The 19,025-nt window shown below is 33.8% G+C and overlaps 1 protein-coding gene across 3 annotated transcripts; it reads left to right on the top strand.

Moving 5' to 3' along the window:
- The first annotated feature begins 680 nt into the window (after positions 1–680).
- On the top strand, positions 681–17,745 carry LOC105344749 (E3 ubiquitin-protein ligase TRIM71). 3 transcript variants are annotated; one of them, XM_011452620.4, is made up of 2 exons: positions 681–813; positions 1,724–5,077. In XM_011452620.4, exon 2 carries the CDS (start codon positions 1,741–1,743, stop codon positions 3,334–3,336), a length of 1,596 nt encoding a protein of 531 aa, XP_011450922.3. In that variant the 5' UTR covers positions 681–813; positions 1,724–1,740; the 3' UTR covers positions 3,337–5,077. The 3 variants fall into 3 exon arrangements, with proteins under 3 accessions (XP_011450922.3, XP_065944027.1, XP_065944026.1); XM_066087955.1 differs by lacking the exon at positions 1,724–5,077 and adding an exon at positions 13,574–17,745 and having other exon boundaries at positions 695–813; XM_066087954.1 differs by lacking the exons at positions 681–813; positions 1,724–5,077 and adding exons at positions 12,419–12,506; positions 13,574–17,745.
- Positions 17,746–19,025: the final 1,280 nt, after the last annotated feature.

Genomic DNA, 19,025 nt, shown 5'->3' with positions numbered 1-19,025 from the left:
CCCCCACGGATTAGGAATTTCATGATTTGGAGGGAAAGAAATTGTGGTAGGGAGGAATTTTTTTATGGAAGTATAGTTGAGTCTACACCCCCCCCCCCTTGGAAAACTTTAAATTTCCCTTTTTTTTTTTTTTTTGCTTGTCAAGATTTTTGGGATGGGTCTGGCTCCCCCCCCCCCCCCCACACTTTCAAAAACGATGCTACGTGCCTGTATGAAACAAATTCGTACTTGGTAACATCATACTTTTATTTAACGCAATTACGTAAAGTTGCAGTTTGAATGTTGACCATTTCTGCAATTGAAAGAAACGTTTTTCTTTTAAAAGTTTACTTTCTCGCAAATATCCTATGTCCTTAAGTGCAGTCATCCTTTGAAATGTGTTTATCCTAATGCATTTACATAAAAAAAAACCTCGGGTTGCCGTTGAACATCAGAATCTCTATTAAAACTGCATCCTCTTCGCCATATTTATTCTCATCTTCTCCACCCCATATATTATATATATATATATATATATATATATATATATATATATATATATATATATATATATATATATATATATATATATATATATATATATATATATATATATATATATATATATACACTACCCCATTTAAGTGCACTTGATACACATTACACCGGTGTACACTACTGTACACCCAGTTAGCTAAATCAAGCGCGCCCATAGTGTATAAGGCTCTGCATCTGCAAAAGGGTCGTTCATAAACCGAAAGTTGATTTTGTGCCCGTTTTTATTTGTTTGAGAGGTGTTTTCTTTTATTTTGGAAGTTATGTTCCTAATGTGAGGTAATACTTTAACCAAGATTGGTTAATTAAGACGAAGTTTTGATAAATGAAAATTGATATGATGAATGCACATAGCAAGCACCACCCTACTACTGTAATGTTGTGTGATATCAGATGAAATAACTAAATAAATGTTCATGAATACGATATTTTAAAAAAGAAAATGCCACTTATTTACTATCGCTGATGATTGCCTATAACGATTTAATCTATAAAAAAGAAAGAGGCTTTCAGATTTTGTAACATGACACGATGTTTTTAATTCCGATTGCGCATGCATAAGTTGTGACCTTTGTCCCACTAACACCGTGCTATCTTGGAAAAGGTATTTAGAGTAGTGTTTACTTAACATAAGTTATATGTAAAATATTTTATGCCCTAGATATGATCATGTAACTAGAAAATAACAATCTTTTGTAAATCATTGGCCCATGGAGGGCATAGCATCAATACAACTAGCTGCAGCTAAAATACATCAAGCATAATTTGTAAACTTTACAACGAAATCTGTGACATTAAGAAAAACAGTGTTTATTTAGTATGATTACATACACCAAATATGTCTCCCTCTGTTTCTTACGTAACTCAATTGTAATTCATATATTTAAAAAATTGAAATCTACACGCCCCGTTTATCAATTGGTCGTAACCTTTATCAACGTAAGAAAGTCACGAACTGTGTAAAGTTATCGCGGGTTATACATGTATAGTTTTTTCGCAATATCGCTACCTTCTTATCCCGCATGAATTACTAAACAAAGCATTGCATGTATCCTGGCGAAAAAAAAATTCTTCTTTTATCGAAACATCCATGTATTTTTTGAATTACTAGACCAGGTAATAACTCATTTGCAAACTTAATTAAACAATGTATGATTTAATATATGTTTCTGATAAAAATCTTTTACAGGGCACACAAAATCTTTCATGATGGCATGTAGAGATGAAGCCCAGCATGTGGTTGAATGTGACCTGTGTCAGCAACCAGTCTCGTTTTTCTGCAGACGATGCGGGGTCAATCTCTGTGACCCCTGTGTCCTCATACATCTACGCGTGAAATCGAAAAACGGCCATGACATTGTAGATTACACCAGCAAGGATGATGACGACACATGCCACTGTGATTCCCATCCCCAAAACGATTGTTCTGCATACTGTAAAACTTGTGATGCTCCGATTTGCATGCTTTGCGTTTCTATCAAACACAAATCGCACGAAATGTCCGAGCTATCCGATAAAATTGAGGAACTTTTAAAAGTGATTGCACAAGAAAATGATCGACTTCAGTCATCTAAACATGAATTTGAAAGAATTCTTGAACACACGACGAAGCTGCTGTCCTCAATACCTACGGTTTACCAACTGAGAAAAGATGAAGTTACAGCGCGAGGAGAAGAGTGGATCAAACTGATCGAGAAGACCGTGAAGAAACTTCACCAGGAGCTGGATGGCATGCAAAAGGAACACGAGGCTGTACTACAGAAACAAAAGAGAAAGTTTGAAGAAATGATTAGAAGAGTGGATGATATGAACGGGAAAACGACAAAGTTACAAAAATTAAAGAAAGTCACAGAATTACAGAGTTTTGTACCAGTTATTCAGAATCAGAAGATTTTGAGTGAGGTCTCACAGTATTCATTTCCGAACTTTTATGAGTATAAAATAGATGAATATTTAGAAAATAAATTAAAAGAAAAGGCGTTATCAGGTAGAAGAACATTAGATGTACCAACAGTTACTTCTGTTATAGACACTGGGTTCCCTATTGATGAAAAGAAAAAAAATCGTCTGTATGACATGGCCGTTACCGACGATAACAAAGTGTGGATGGGAGGACATAGCAAAGAACTGAAGTTATTTAATATCCAGGGAAACCTCCACCACACCGTCAGCATTACTGACATTGGCTTGTACTTATGTATGTACAACAAACAAGTAGTGTACAGTGATTTACGCAATAAAGCCGTGAAAATGATATCTGACACCGACACTGTGGTGACGATGTTCACTACCGGTGACTGGAAGCCACGTGGCGTCACAAGCGCCGCGTCCGGTGATCTACTGGTCTGTCTCCGTAAAGACGATCAGTCCAAAGTCGTCCGATACAGCAGTACCGGTACTGTGCTCCAGGAAATCCAGTACGACTCGCAGTGTCAACCTCTTTACAAACGGATGATGTACATCACTGAGAATGTCAACGAGGATATCATTGTAACTGACTTGGAGAAAAAAGCAGTCATTGCTGTCGATAGATTAGGCATATTCCGGTACTCGTACTCGGGGAAGGACGAAGATTTTAAAGCTCTATCAGTCGCTACTGATTCTGTTGGTCATGTCATTGTAACAGATTTTCAGGGTAACAAGATTCACATGTTGGACAAAGACGGGCGATTCCTGAGGTACATCATTCCTGAAGGAGGAATAAAAGATCCACGCGGAGTGTGTATCCTTGGTGACGGTGAGATGATGGTTGGAGACTCTCTGACCGGAATCGCCAAAAGAATCAGATACCTAGAAGAATGAAGATACATTAGTTTTATTTATTTACTACTTAATATTTCAAAGAAGAGTTGGTCTGTTTGTGTATCGGGAAGGGGTGAATCCTACTTTCTGTGGTATATCGATATGTCTTTTTACTTTCATAATTATACTTTTAATTTTAATGAGCAGCTACTGTCCGTCGAAAATATTGGCTTTTAAAAATCGTTTTTCCTCTAAAGTGTCAAAAATGCTTTGAAATGTGATAATTTTAACAATTTTATACATGGTTCATTTTGTTTTCTCCAAGTATCAAAACCGTTTAAGATAATAAAAACATATTCTGAAATTTAACAAAAAGAAATCCTACTTGGAAATATAATGTAAAATTAAATATCAATGAAATATCTATATTTATAAAGGTGAATTCAAGAGTAAGAAAGAGCTGCAACCAAAATTATTACAAATTTTAGATATTTCGCTTCATTAATTGATGTACAGGTAAATGCACATATGCGTGCAAATTAATTTCATTGTAATATACGTATGTAGCTCGACTTCCTAAGAATTCGGTACATGTATTAAGTTAAATACGACCCATACTCTCCATTTACATGTAAAATTATGAAATCAACGTATCTTCATCGTATATTCACTGGACAATTCCGAGGCACTTGTGGGTCAATCTTGGAATTGAGTGAGAATGTACTTAATTCCAAAGTTATAAAGGACTTTATTGTCTCAAGAGTACATGTATTTATTTCGGCCAATCAGATATTGCAAAAAGAAAAATGTTTTTAGATGTGTAAAAAGCATTTCTTATTCAACAGCAAGAGATATTTTTTTTTAGAAAGGCTCTCCAGGAAATTGGTTTAGGAAAATCAAAATTCGGGTTACATATTTTCCGAGCTTGAGGTACCGGTACTACTGCAGCTGTTAATAAGGATAATTATGACAGATTTGAAAAAATTGGTCGCTGGAAATCGGAAAATGGAAACTAAGAATCTTGTTATTTAAGGCGGGATGAACATATTTTTGTTCTTATGTTCTTCATTTTCGAAGTACATGTATGTTGCACTCGCGCAGGCGAGCTGTTCCTATTGAAATTGGTATTTTGAGTTTTATTTTATAAATATTTTATTGTTCGTTTGAACGGGTGAATTAGAACTTTTAAAAAATATATTTTTTTCAATACCGGTATCACACGTACAGTGTACAGATTGAAATTTTACAATGATAAGCAGCGTCATGACGATAACATGGTTAATTTGTCAGTAGTTTATTTTTACCTTTAAATTCCGATTCTCCAGTTTCTATCTATAAACGGGTATTTGTCAATATCGGAACATATACATAGGCCCTATAAACAAAATGGCCAGGATAGAAACGGACACCTGTCTTTTCCATTCATTAGGGACTTCCTTTATTGTCAACTTAGACCACAAATCATGGACTTTTGCCGTCAATTTATTGTTTTGATCCTGGTTCTGTGTGTTGTTTGTGATATTGGGCATTTTCTAAACTCTGTATGGACTGGTACATGTAGTAATAATCATGGTACGGTATCCCAGAACTCGGGTTTACTAATACCCGCCGCAGACGCCTGGGTAAGCATCGCAGCCAAGGCGGCCAAACATTTCTCTAAAAAAGCAGCAAAGAAAGGCAAGAAAGTTGGAGGGAGTGAACACACCAAAAACAAACGACCTAGTACAAAAGGCAAGCATCAGAAAGGACAGGCCCGGAAACAAAAGGATCAGGCTCGATCAGAGGGAAAGAAACAAAAGGGGGCACCAGACGGGAGCAAGAAGAGGAGAAAGCGTTAGAGAAGTGTTCGAACACTGTCGATTTGTTGATGAATGTCATGTTGTAATAAATTAGATTACCTTAGTACCTCTGTATATAGCCAAATATATCAAATTATGAAGTTAATGTCGTTTTAAATTACGACTCGTATTTTATGATCATCAAATCTATTAATTCTGCGTAAATGTATCTAACAGTGGGAATACCCATATCATAAAACATATTGACATCATGCTAAAACATTTGCGTTTAAAAATACGAGGGTCAATCAAAAAATACGAAGACTTTTGTCATAGCTATGTTACTTAACGTCATATCATTACTAAATTTGGTAGACATAATTTAGCAATAGTTTCAAACAATTTGCAAGAAAAAAGGTTAATACAATCCTTTCATTCTAAGAATTATTTAGAATCTAATCCTGCAAAAATGAGGTACGGCGCACGGTCAAAATTTGTGTTATGTCAACAATAAATAATTTAATATTGAAAGTAATATCTCTATAAATTGGGCTTAAAACCAAATAATATTGAAACCTCAAATTAAGTATAGCCATGGTATTCTATGTACCAAATAATGACGGGATATATTGTTTTGTCTATCAGATATTAGTAACTAAAGACAGATAGTCCTCTTTAGAATTGACTAAAAACATCGACGTCGCCGGACGTCACGGCGCAACAAGAAGTACAAATAAAATGGATTTAACTCAGGAAAAAGCCGATACAAGCTGTGAAAATGCTAAATGGTACAAAAAAAGTCAACAATTATTTGCAAGTTTGCGTTAAACTGTAATAAATTTTGTAGGGGTGGTGGTAATTGTATTTTGAATATAATCAGTCCGAAAGAGAGTAGAATATCTGTAAATATTTGGTCAATGTCAAACGACGTTCAGGGTTATCTTTACTGTAAACTAAGAGATACACGGTTAGAAAATGAAAACTTTGAAGAACTAACTTATGATTCTCGACAAATGTGTGCAAATAAGATGTGGTTCAGTGCAATTTTAAATTGTAAGAAGAAAGGCACAAGAGACTTAGCGTGATATAAAGAAGGGGTATATATAAAAATAACTAATATTCTCTCTTGATTTTGTTTTGGAAAGGAGGCCGGTAACTGCTAGTATTTCATGCATCATCAAACAATATCTATAAATGTTTATCGGTATAATCGGGTAGTTTATAAACATATACGTAAATTTTCTACACTCAAACCTGAGAGAAGGTTTAGTGATCTTCTTAAAGTACTTGAACATGGAACAGTGAACAAGGGAAAACGAATGCCACTACATTTATAGATGTGAAGTCTGAAAGTACTTCAAATAGAGAAAAATCTACATTGTACATCAAACGTAAAATAGACGCGTATTTTTTTTGTATTTCTATCTTTTTACAAATTTATAGAATTAAGTTATACATTCATGTACTCGTTAATATGCAAATTTTCCTTTAACTGATTGGTTTCTGTGCTATTTGTCTTAAAAAAATATGTTATTTTGTTGAAGTCATTTTTGTATGTATTCTGACTAAATTGCTCTTTATTATCATGTCCAGCTGATAGTTGTTTTGCTTACAAAGGCTTTATCTATTGCCTGATCTTATTTAATCAAAACGTGTGTCATGATATTGTACACATTTGTTAATGAGGTATACAAAACAAGAAGTTATATTATTATTAACATCTATGAATTAAATTTTATTTTTTTTTAGCATTGTTCAGTAACATGTCTATTCCTTTGGTGTAATGAATAAAAATTGAGAAAAGTGTCCATCTTGTTAATGTCATTGGTAGTGAGCCTTTGTGCTTTGAGAGAAAGAAAGGGTATAATAAATAAACTTCTCCGAAAATTCTCACCGCATGTTGCTATATCTTCCTCCCAAATTAGAGTTTTTGTCATATAATATAAAAAACATTCTTTTACAAGAAGCCAACAATATACAAAACAATTTGGCCATTATATTCAATTTGTGGGAACGGCAAAATAGACTTAAACGCAAGAGTCTAACAATAATAAGAGGTAAATAGTTTAAACATTTATAAACCAGTGGATGGGTACAAAATACGCCTAGAACTCAATTCACCCTACCAATTGACTTAAGAATTAAATTCATTTTCACACTCTTTTATTCATTATTCAATTATTTACACTATCAAAATCTCTTATCAATTTGATTCCCGACTATTGGTCTTAAAAAGTAAAATTATAATCCCTTTTCAAAAAAGAAATGCAATGTAGTTTTTTTTTTTTGGGGGGGGGGGAATTTACAAGCAGAAACACATTGCTTTTCATGGTTTTCGTAGGTTTTGATCAGACTATTTTCATCTAAATTAAAATTATATATCATCATACCATATAATATAATTTTATTCAACATAATTAATATTGATTCATATTTTGATTCAATCACAATAATGTAACATGATACAAAATGATACAATACTGTAACATGAAATGATATGCCTCGCGTTATGTTGTATTATGTATTGTATCGCGTCAGGATATATTTCGTCATGGGGGGGGGGGGGGGGGTCTAATATAATCAATGTTGACCTCAACCTTAGTCAATATTTGTTCTACATTATTCTATTACATGATACGGTTTTGTATCTCTGAAAAAAGACGTCTAATATAATCAATGTTGACCTCAACCTTAGTCAATATTTGTTCTACAATATTCTATTACATGATACGGCTTTTTTATCTCTGAAAAAAGACGTGAGGTATGACGTGACTTAGATTTCATAATCGCTGTTTATGTAGTTTTTCCTGTGTGTAAATTTTTTCATAAACCCAAAACAAGTTTGGCCATACAGTAACGTACATGAGTATTTTCCATAGCAAAGAACTTGGTTGGTAAACTTGGTTTTAAAACCTTGGAAATGTTGACAAAAATGGATTGTAGCTTATATTGAAGTTGCACATTTATTCACCAACAGAATAGGAGCTTTCAGATTTATTGGGATATATCAAAATACAATTTATGATGTTACATTCAAGCTACAAAGATGATATATACATGTACACCAATTACAGCTCCAAGATGGCCTCACAACATTCACTACAAATTCTACATCAATGTCTTATCTACATCAATTAGAAACAAAAAGACAGCTTTATATTTGATTCACAAATATTCATGATATGTAAGTGTTTCAAAAAAATATTAGTGCTCAATAATTACAGAAAAGTACATGTATGAAAAAGTAAAATCTCTACAAGATTCAAATCCTCTAAAACTGATTAATATAGTACTGTGTATGAAAGTACCAAAAATATAACAAGACAAAAAATTCAAAATTTTTGATAGATAAATTTCATTATCTCCAATAAATATATAAAATTATATCAATAATTCTCTCTTTCATTTAAAATAGCACTTAAAAAGTGACTACTGCATATAATTTTCAATTTATATTGTAATATTTACTCCATGTAGTACCAGCCCCTTTAAAAAATATTTCGAAGTAAAAATTATTAATGACTACCCATGTTAATAATAGCTCTATAAGAATTATCAACAGTTAGAAACCAATCTTGTTAACTGCTGACAACACAAATGTTATAATAGACAGGTACAATGTATATGCTATATATACAATTTTAATATTGAATGATTTCTAGTTCAAATCTATGAACAACAAAATCTCAAATACCTATTTTTTACTTTATTATGACAAGCAAATCTAATCCAGATAACAAACTTGGTGTGTCAAATCTTGATTCTTACAAGTCTGACATCACACAATAGATTGCACACAAAATTATTTCATCTCTGTAAATGACGTGTGATTATTCCCCTTAACTTATATAAAGGTAAAAAATGAAATAACTTTTCTTCGTTTTATATGTGAAGAAAGAGAAAAAAAACCCAGTTTGAACATGCTTCGAAGTCAATCTAAAGCATATGTAGAACAGGCATAAACTCTACAAAAAGACAAAGATTGGTAAGAGAAAAATTCCTGTCTTTGAATAATGAGATGATCTACACATAGATGAGAACAACATAGCTACCATAACTCAATATATCACAAACAACAGAGCAGTATTTCCACCATAGGTCAACAATACTGGATCTACCACACATCTCATATCAGTGATAATAAAGTAGAATATTAATCATTGTCTCTAATAATAATTCTCGACACAAAAAACGCAGTCCAACAAATTCACCACAGAGTGTGCCAGACATCAACATATTTGTACATTAATGTACAGTGATAACAAGTTATTTGATTTGTGTGGACTGTCGGGAGTAAATGATCCATGTTTTTGTACCTGAATGATAACTATGAGCATACAAGGTTTACAGAGAGCAAGCCTCCATGAGTTAGCCCTGACCCCTGTCCAGCCAGTGTTAGTACTGGGGGTCGGTATTATCTTGCACTGCCCTTGGTGAACTGTACCAGGTATTTCAGACAAACTTGCCGCGGATCCTCTACTATGTATTCTGTGCGTGCCGGGTAGTTATAGAAAAATTAATTATTATTTAATGTCACTTTCTCTTCAAACATATCAAGAGGGATGCTATATCCTATAAAATGGAAGAAACAAGCTGTAGAGATTTCCTTACAGAACACATAGGTATACTCACCAATAAATGGAAGTGGTTCATAAGCTTGCAAATAATATTTTGAAACCTGCAAATAATATTATAAATTTTCGAAAATTGCATTGAGATTGTCAGAATTTCTGATGACTTTTAAATATTTGATCTTCAATTAGTTGTGTTAAAGTTTGAGTTTTCATCCAGTGAGTATTTGGATTAGTTAGGGAATAAGTTAGATAAGTGAAAATTACAATAATTTACCATTACATGGAGGCGAAGATTCTATTAATTAGATTCTAACCCGGACTTTATCTATGAACCCCTATTTCACCGAGTCGGACGAATGTTATGATTGGAAACTTGACAAATGATTTAGAAGTCACATATAATTTGTCTTTTGTATGAAAGCCATTAAAGGATGACCGCACCAAGCGCCGGATTTTGTGTCTTTTTTGGTCTCTTCTGTTGCGTTTATTTCTTAACCTAATATTACTTTTGTTTATTTTATCAAAGAGTCTTGACAATTTCCAACATTAATGAATAGTTTAGACTGTGGTACAATTAGCTCATTCTATGCTTTTCTCCTAACAACTTCCAAAAAAGAGAGGTTTCGCTTATATCCCCTTGATCGAGCATAAGATGATATTAATATGCATGAGAGGTGGAGCTGACATTATCAGAATGGTACTAAAATTAGACTAGCATAAATAACAATGCCATGTATAAAAAAAATATGCGATCACTCTTTCATCATAGCCCTTTTTATTCTATATGGTATAAATATACTATTTACCATAGTTTCAACAATTAGACCACCACCATGTAGTAGTAAGAACAGAAGTACAGAAGACTTTAAAGGAAGTGAACATGAAAAAAATAATTGTTGCTTAATAAATTATAAAAGCCTTTTGAAACTTAAAAATGAGGTCTGTTACCTATTTGTTTATTTCTATCAAGAGATTTTATCAATTTAACACTCTCAGTGAAAGGTTTATGGAGGTAATCCATTATTCCCCAGCATGCATCTGTTCTCTGACGTAGATAAGCCACATTGCTGCTGGTGACTGGGTCAATGTTGGAACTAGGCCAGTGTTTATGTACAGAGTTGATAAAAGTTGAGGAGAAAAATTATGCCTTGATGTGAAGAAAAATTTTGTGTACTGTCATGAGAAGACAAGGATTTAGTACATTTCTATAAATGAACCTCAGATAACTATTTATGATTTGTACAAAAAATGAATATAGATAAATTAATTTGTGAAATATAAGACCATCACATTCCAGATGTTTGTACGGAGATGTATGTGGCAGTCAGTGTTTACATAAATAAAATGCTGTTTTTAGATTTCAATTTAAATTAATATAAAATTGTAATTCCATTTTCCATGTGGGGTTTCTTACCGTTACTTTTTATTTAAATGCCCTGGAAATTTTTCTGATTTGTTTTTTTTTTTACATAAGATCTTGATGATATGTACGCCGGTTCTGTTTATGCTGTCAAAAGAATAACAGGACTAAGACACTTTTTAAAAGCCAGGATGCTGTGCAATGCACCTTGTGTGCTCATTTATGTAGCACACATAATGTTCAAACTCATAAACAAGAAATTCCCGAGTGCAAGGAAAAAAAGGTCACAATAACACTGATCCAAGGACATTCCATTCTAGTTACATGTCACATTAACTGCTGGTGGGAATGCATCATTATGAGATCCAAAATCTTCCTCCATAAACACTGTTTAAAATGACAACTCTTTACATTCCTTTCAAGTTTCCATTCACATTTTGATGATGGCATTTTATCCCTGTTACTACACGTGTGTAAAAATGCAATGTGTCTCACTGACGGCAGCATCAGTGCTGCCCTCTCTTAGATGCTTAGAGATAACCCAGCAGGGAGGTAATGATTTTAACAATATGGCAGCGCACATGGATTGCAAGAATTAGTTATTCTAAGTGGTATATCTTTTTACTGAGGAAAGCTCTGTCTAAACGGTTTTCAGATATCATTATACACATCAAACAGACAAATTTGAGCCCTTGATAATTTTTTCATGTTCACTTCCTTTAAATCAATGTTTGACGACTTAACGTGTTCGAAAAACATAACATGCTACCTTACACGTCACGTGATAGAATTGATATTATAATATTCAACATGTATCAACCCTTGGTTACAACAGAGAAAGCGAAAGTAAGAAGAGTCAGTTTTCTCTTATTTGAACCATGAGCGCATGTTTGTCTATTAATCTCCCATTGACATAACTTAGATACTGATAATGCAAATATAAACCCACTGCTAAAGGGAGAACACTATGCAAACATGTGCTGACTATGTATGAAGTCGGTATTATCATATGGAGAATCAAGAAACCGTGATGATCGCCCCCTATGAAAACAAATTCGTACTTGGTAACAGCATACTTTTATTTAACACAATTACGTAAAGTTAAAAGCTGCAGTTTAGATGTTGATCATTTCTGCAATTGAAAGGAAAGTTCTTCTTTTAAAAGTTTACTTTCTCGCAAATATCGTAGTCATCCTTTGAAACATATTCATTTTATTGCATTTACATCAGAAAGAAGCCTCGGATTGCCGTTTCTCTGTTAAAACTGCATCCTTTTCCGCCATTTTTATTCTCCTTTCTCTACCTCATATACACTTCCCCATTTAAGTGCACTTGATACACAATACAAAATGTCTACACCGGTGTAAAATAGTAAGTGTACACCCAGTTAGCTAAATCAAGCGCGCCCATAGTGTATAAGGATCCATATATATATAAGGGTTCATAAACCGAAAGTTGATTTTGTGCCTGTCTGAGAGGGATTTTCTTTTATTTTGGAAGTTATGTTCCTAATGTGAGGTAATACTTTAACCAAGACTGGTATATTAAGACGAAGTTTTAATAAATGAAAGTTGATATATAATGATGAATGCACTACCAAGCATGCATCCTGTTAAGACTACTGTAATGTTGTGTGATATCAGATGAAATAACTAAAAAAAATGTACATGAATACGATATTTTGAAAAAGAAAATGCCACTTATTTACTATGGCTGATGATTGCCTATAACGATTTAATCTAAAAAAGAAAGAGGCTTTCAGATTTTGTAACATGACACGATGTTTTTAATTCTGATTGCGCATGTATAAGTTGTGACCTTTGTCCCACTGACACCGTGCTATATTGTCAAAGGTATTTAGAGTAGTGATTACTTTATATGAATTATATTTAAAGTATTAAGTCCCCTTAGATAATCATATGATCATGTAAATAGAAAATAACAATCTTTTGTAAATCATTGGCCCATGGAGGGCATAGCGTCAATACAACTAGCTGCAGCTAAAATACATCAAGCATAATTTGTAATCTTTACAACGAAATCTGTTATATTAAGAAATACAGTGTTAATTTAGTATGATTACATACACCAAATATGGCCCCTCTGTTTCTTACGGAAATCAATTGTAATTCATAGATTTAAAAAATTGAAATCTACACGCCCCGTTTATCGATTGGTCGTAACCTTTATCAACGTAAGAAAGTCACGAACTGAACTGCACGAAAATATCATGATGATGTCTGTCTCAAATTCTAATAGAAGACGATTTGGCTGTTTGTTTTAGCTAACATACTGATGTACATTGACAGTAATTTAGTTAATTTTACTTACTTTTTACAATCAATTTAATGAATTTCTTTTAAAGTTATCGCGGGTTATATATTTTTTCTTTTGCAATATCGCTACCTTCTTATCCCGCATGAATTACTAAACAAAGCATTGCATGTATCCTGGCGAAATAAAATCCTTCTATCATCGAAACATCCATGTATTTTTTAAATTACCAGCCCAGGTAATAACTCATTTGCAAACTTAATTAAACAATGTATGATTTAATATATGTTTCTGATAAAAATCTTTTACAGTGCACACAAAATCTTTCATGATGGCATCTAGAGATGAAGCCCAGCATGTGGTGGAATGTGATCTGTGTCAGCAACCGGTCTCGTTTTTCTGCAGACGATGCGAGGTCAATCTCTGTGACCCCTGTGTCCTCATACATCTACGCGTGAAATCAAAGAACGGCCATGACATTGTAGATTACACCAGCAAGGATGATGACGACACATGCCACTGTGATTCCCATCCCCAAAACGATTGTTCCGCATACTGTAAAACTTGTGATGCTCCGATTTGCATGCTTTGCGTTTCTATCAAACACAAATCGCACGAAATGTCCGAGCTATCCGATAAAATTGAGGAACTTTTTAAAGTGATTGCACGGGGAAATGATCGACTTCAGTCATCTAAACATGAATTACACAGAATTCTAGATCACACGACGAAGCTGCTGTCCTCAATACCTACGGTTTACCAACTGAGAAAAGATGAAGTTACAGCGCGAGGAGAAGAGTGGATCAAACTGATCGAGGAGACCGTGAAGAAACTTCACCAGGAACTGGATGACATGCAAAAGGAACACGAGGCTGTACTACAGAAACAAAAGGAAAAATTCGAACAAATGATTGGAAGAGTGGATGATATGAACGGGAAAACGGAAAAATTACAGAAATCAAAGAATGTCACAAAATTACAGAGTTTTATACAAGTGATTCAGAGTCAGAAGATTAGGAGTGAGGTTTCACAGTATTCATTTCCGAAATTTTATGAGTATAAAATAGATGAATATTTGGAAAATAAATTAAAAGAAAAGGAGTTATCAGGTAGAAAAATATCAAATGTATCAACAGTTACTTCTGTTATAGACACTGGGTTCCCTGCTAATGAAGAAAATAATAATCGTCTGTATGGCATGGTCGTTACCGTCGATAACAAAGTGTGGATGGGAGGAGCAAGCAAAGAACTGAAGTTGTTTGATCTCCAGGGACACCTCCACCACACCGTCAGCATTACTACCACTGGCTTGTACTTATGTATGTACAACAAACAAGTAGTGTACAGTGGAACTAAAGCCGTAAGAATGATATTAGACACCGACACTGTGGTGACGTTGCTTACTACCGGGGACTGGCAGCCACGTGGCGTCACAAGAGCCGCGTCCGGTGATCTACTGGTCTGTCTCGGTAAAGACGATCAGTCCAAAGTCGTCCGATACAGCAGTACCGGTACCGTGCTCCAGGAAATCCAGTACGACTCGCAGTGTCAACCTCTGTACAAGCTGGCGATTTATATCACTGAGAATGTCAATGGGGACATTATTGTAGCTGACTGGGAGAAAAAAGCAGTCATTGCCGTCGATAGAGTGGGCATATTCCGGTACTCGTACTCGGGTGTTAGATGTTCTACGGTAACCACTGATTCTGTCGGTCACGTCATCGTTACAGATTTTGACAGTAACAAGATTCATATGCTGGACAGAGACGGACGATTCCTGAGGTACATCATTCCTGAAGGAGGAATAAATAGACCACGCAGCGTGTGTATCCTTGGTGACGGTGAGATGATGGTTGGAGAGTGTCTGACTGGAATCGCCAAAAGAATCAGATACCTAGAAGATTGAAGATACATTAGTTTTATTTATATACTACTTAACATTTCAAAGAAGAGTTGATCTGTGTGTGTGGGGAGGGGGTGAATCCTACTTTCTGTGGTATATCGATATGTCTTTTTACTTTCATAATTATACTTTTAATTTTAATGAGCAGCTACTGTCCGTCGAAAATATTAATTGGCTTTTAAAAATCGCTTTTCCTCTAAAGTGTCAAAAATGCTTTGAAATGTGATAATTTTCAATAACTAATCAACAATCAGCAGTACGTAATAAAATCTCATGTTAAAGGGCATTAAATGTAAACTTAAATATCAATGAAATATCTATATTTATAAAGGTGAATTCAAGAGTAAGAAAGAGCTGCAACCAAAATTATTACAACTTTTATATATTTCGCTTCACTGATTAATGTACAGATAAATGCACATATGCGTGCAAATTAATTTCATTATGATATACGTATGTAGCTTGACTTCCTAAGAATTCGGTATTAAGTTAAATACGACCCATACTCTCCATCATTTACATGTAAAATTATGAAATCAACGTATCTTCATCGTATATTCACTGGACAATTCAGAGGCACTTGTGGGTCCAATCTTGGAATTGAGTGAGAATGTAGTTAGTTCTAAAGTTATAAAGGACGGGGGATACATAAAATTGTCTCAAGTGTATATTTATTTATTTCGGCCAATCAGATATTGCAAAAAGAAAAATGTTTTTAAAGGTGAAAAAAGCATTTCTCATTCAACAGAAAGAGATATTTTTTAGAAAGTCTCTCTAGGAAATTGGTTTAGAAAAATCGAAATTCGGGTTACATATTTTCCGAGCTTGAGGTACCGGTTCTACTGCAGCTGTTAATAAGGGTATTTATGACAGATTTTAAAAAAATGGTCGCTGGAAATCGTAAAATGGAAACTAAGAATCTTGTTATTAAAGGCAGGATGGACATATTTTTGTTCCTTCATTTTCGGAGTACATGTATGTTGCACTCCCGCAGGCGAGCTGTTCCTATAGATATTGGTATTTTGAGTTTTATTTTATAAATATTTTATTGTTCGTTTGAACGGGTGAATTAGAACTTTTAAAAAATAATTTTTTCAATACCGGTATCACACGAACAGTGTACAGATTGAAATTTTACAATGATAAGCAGCGTCATGACGATAACATGGTTAATTTGTCAGTAGTTTATTTTAACCTTTAAATTCCGATTCTCCAGTTTATATTTATTAACGGGGTTTGTCAATATCGGAACACATATACATAGGCCCTATAAACAAAATGGCCAGGATAGAAACAGACACCTGTCTTTTCCATTGATTAGGGACTTCTTTTGTTGTCAACTTAGACCGCAAATCATGGACTTTTGCCGTCAATTTATTGTTGTGATCCTGGTTCTGTGTGTTGTTGGTGATATTGGGCATTTTCTAAATTCTGTATGGACTGGTACATGTAGTAATAACCATGGTACGGTATCCCACATGGTTCACTAATACCCGGCGCGGACGCCTGGGTAAGCATCGCAGCCAAGGCGGCTTCCAGGGCAGCAAAACATTTCTCTACAAAAGCAGCAAAGAAAGGCAAGAAAGTCGGAGGGAGTGAACACACCAAAAACAAACGACCTAGTACAAAAGGCAAGCATCAGAAAGGACAGGCCCGGAAACAAAAGGATCAGGCTCGATCAAAGAGAAAGAAACAAAAGGGGGCACCAGACGGGAGTAAGAAGAGGAGAAAGCGTTAGAGAGGTGTTCGAACACTGTCAATTTGTTGATGAATGTCATGTTGTTATAAGGTAGATTACCTTCCTTAGTACCTCTGTATATAGCAAAATATATCAAATTATGAAGTTTATGTCCTTTTAAATTACGACTCGTATCTTATGATCATCAAATCTATTAAATCTGCGTAAATGTATCTGACAGTGGGAATACACATATCATAAAACATATTAACATCATGCTAAAACATTTGTGTTTAAAAATAACTAATATTCTCTCTTGATTTTGTTTTGGAAAGGAGGCCGGTAACTGCTAGGATTTCATGCATTACATCATCAAACAATATCTATAAATGTTTACCGGTATGTTTATCAACATATACTTAAATTTTCTACACTCAAACCTGAGAGTAGGTTTAGTGATCTTCTTAAAGTACTTCAACGTGGAACGGTGAACAAGGGTGAACGAATGCCACTACATTTATAGATGTGAAGTCTGAAAGTACTTCAAATAGGGAAAAATCTACATTAAACATCAAACGTTAAATAGACGCGTTTTGTTTTTTTGTATTTCTATCTTTTTACAACTTTATAGAATTAAGTTCCACATTCATGTACTCGTTAATGTGCAATTTTTACCTTTCACTGATTGGTTTCTGTGCTATTTGTCTTAATTAATATGTTATTTTATTGAAGTCTTTTTTGTATTTATTCCGTATCAAGACTAAATTGCTCTTCATTATTATGTCATAGTTGTTTTGCTTACAAAGGCTTTATCTATTGCCTGATCTTATTTAATCAAAAAGTGTGTTAAGATATTGTACACATTTGTTAATGAGGTATACAAAACAAGAAGTTATATTATTATTGACATCTATGAATTAATTTTTTTTTTTAGCATTGTTCAGTGACATGTCTATTCCTTTGGTGTAATGAATAAAAATTGAGAAAAGTGTCCACCTTGTAAATGTCATTGGTAGTGAGCCTCTGTGCTTTGAAAGAAAGAAAAGGTATAATAAACAAACTTCTCCGAAAATTCTCACCGCATGTTGCTATATCTTCCTCCCAAATTAGAGTTTTTGTCATATAATGAAAAAAACACCTTTTACAAGAAGCCAACAATATACAAAACAATTTGGCCATTATATTCATTTGTGGGAACGGCAAAATAGACTTAAACGCAAGAGTCTCACAATAATTAGAGGTAAATAGTTTAAACATTTATAAACCAGTGGATGGGTAGAAATTACGCATAGAACTCAATTCACCCTACCAATTGACTTAAGAATTAAATTCATTTTCACACTCTATTATTCATTATTCAATTATTTACTCTATCAAAATCTCTTATCAATTTGATTCCCAACTATTGGTCTTAAAAAGTAAAACGTATAATCCCTTTTCAAAAAAGAAATGCAATTTGTTATGAAAATGCATGTAGTTTTGGAAAAAATTACAAGCAGAAAATGCATGTAGTTTTGGGAAAAAAATTACAAGCAGAAACACATTGCTTTTCATATTTTTCGTAGGTTTTGATCAGACTTTTTTCATCTAAATTAAAATTATATATTATCATACCATATAATATAATTTTATTCAACATAATTAACATTGATTCATATTTTGATTCAATTACAATAACGTAACATGATACAAAATGATACAACACTGTAATATGAAATGATATGCTTCGCGTTATTTTGTATTATGTATTGTATCGCGTCATGAAATATTTCGTCAAGGGGGGGGGGGGGGTCCTTATATAATATAATCAATGTTGACCTCAACCTTAGTCAATATTTGTTCTACAATATTCTATTACATGATACGGTTTTGTATCTCTGAAAAAAAGACGTGAGGTATGACCGTGACTTAGATTTCATAATCGCTGTTTATGTAATTCTTTCCTGTGTGTATTTTTTCATAAACCCAAAACAAGTTTGGCCATACAGTAACGTACATGAGTATTTTCCATAACAAAGAACTTGGTTGGTAAACTTGGTTTTAAAACCTTGGAAATGTTGAAAAAAATAGATTGTAGCGTATATCGAAGTTGCACATTTATTCACAAACAGAATAGAGGCTTTCAGATTTATTGGGATATATCAAAATACAATTTGTTATGATGTTACATTTAAGCTACAGA

This window comes from Magallana gigas, chromosome 6 (assembly GCF_963853765.1).
Source record: "Magallana gigas chromosome 6, xbMagGiga1.1, whole genome shotgun sequence".
Taxonomy (NCBI): Eukaryota; Metazoa; Mollusca; class Bivalvia; order Ostreida; family Ostreidae; genus Magallana; species Magallana gigas.
This window is presented reverse-complemented; position numbering and strand designations above follow the sequence as displayed.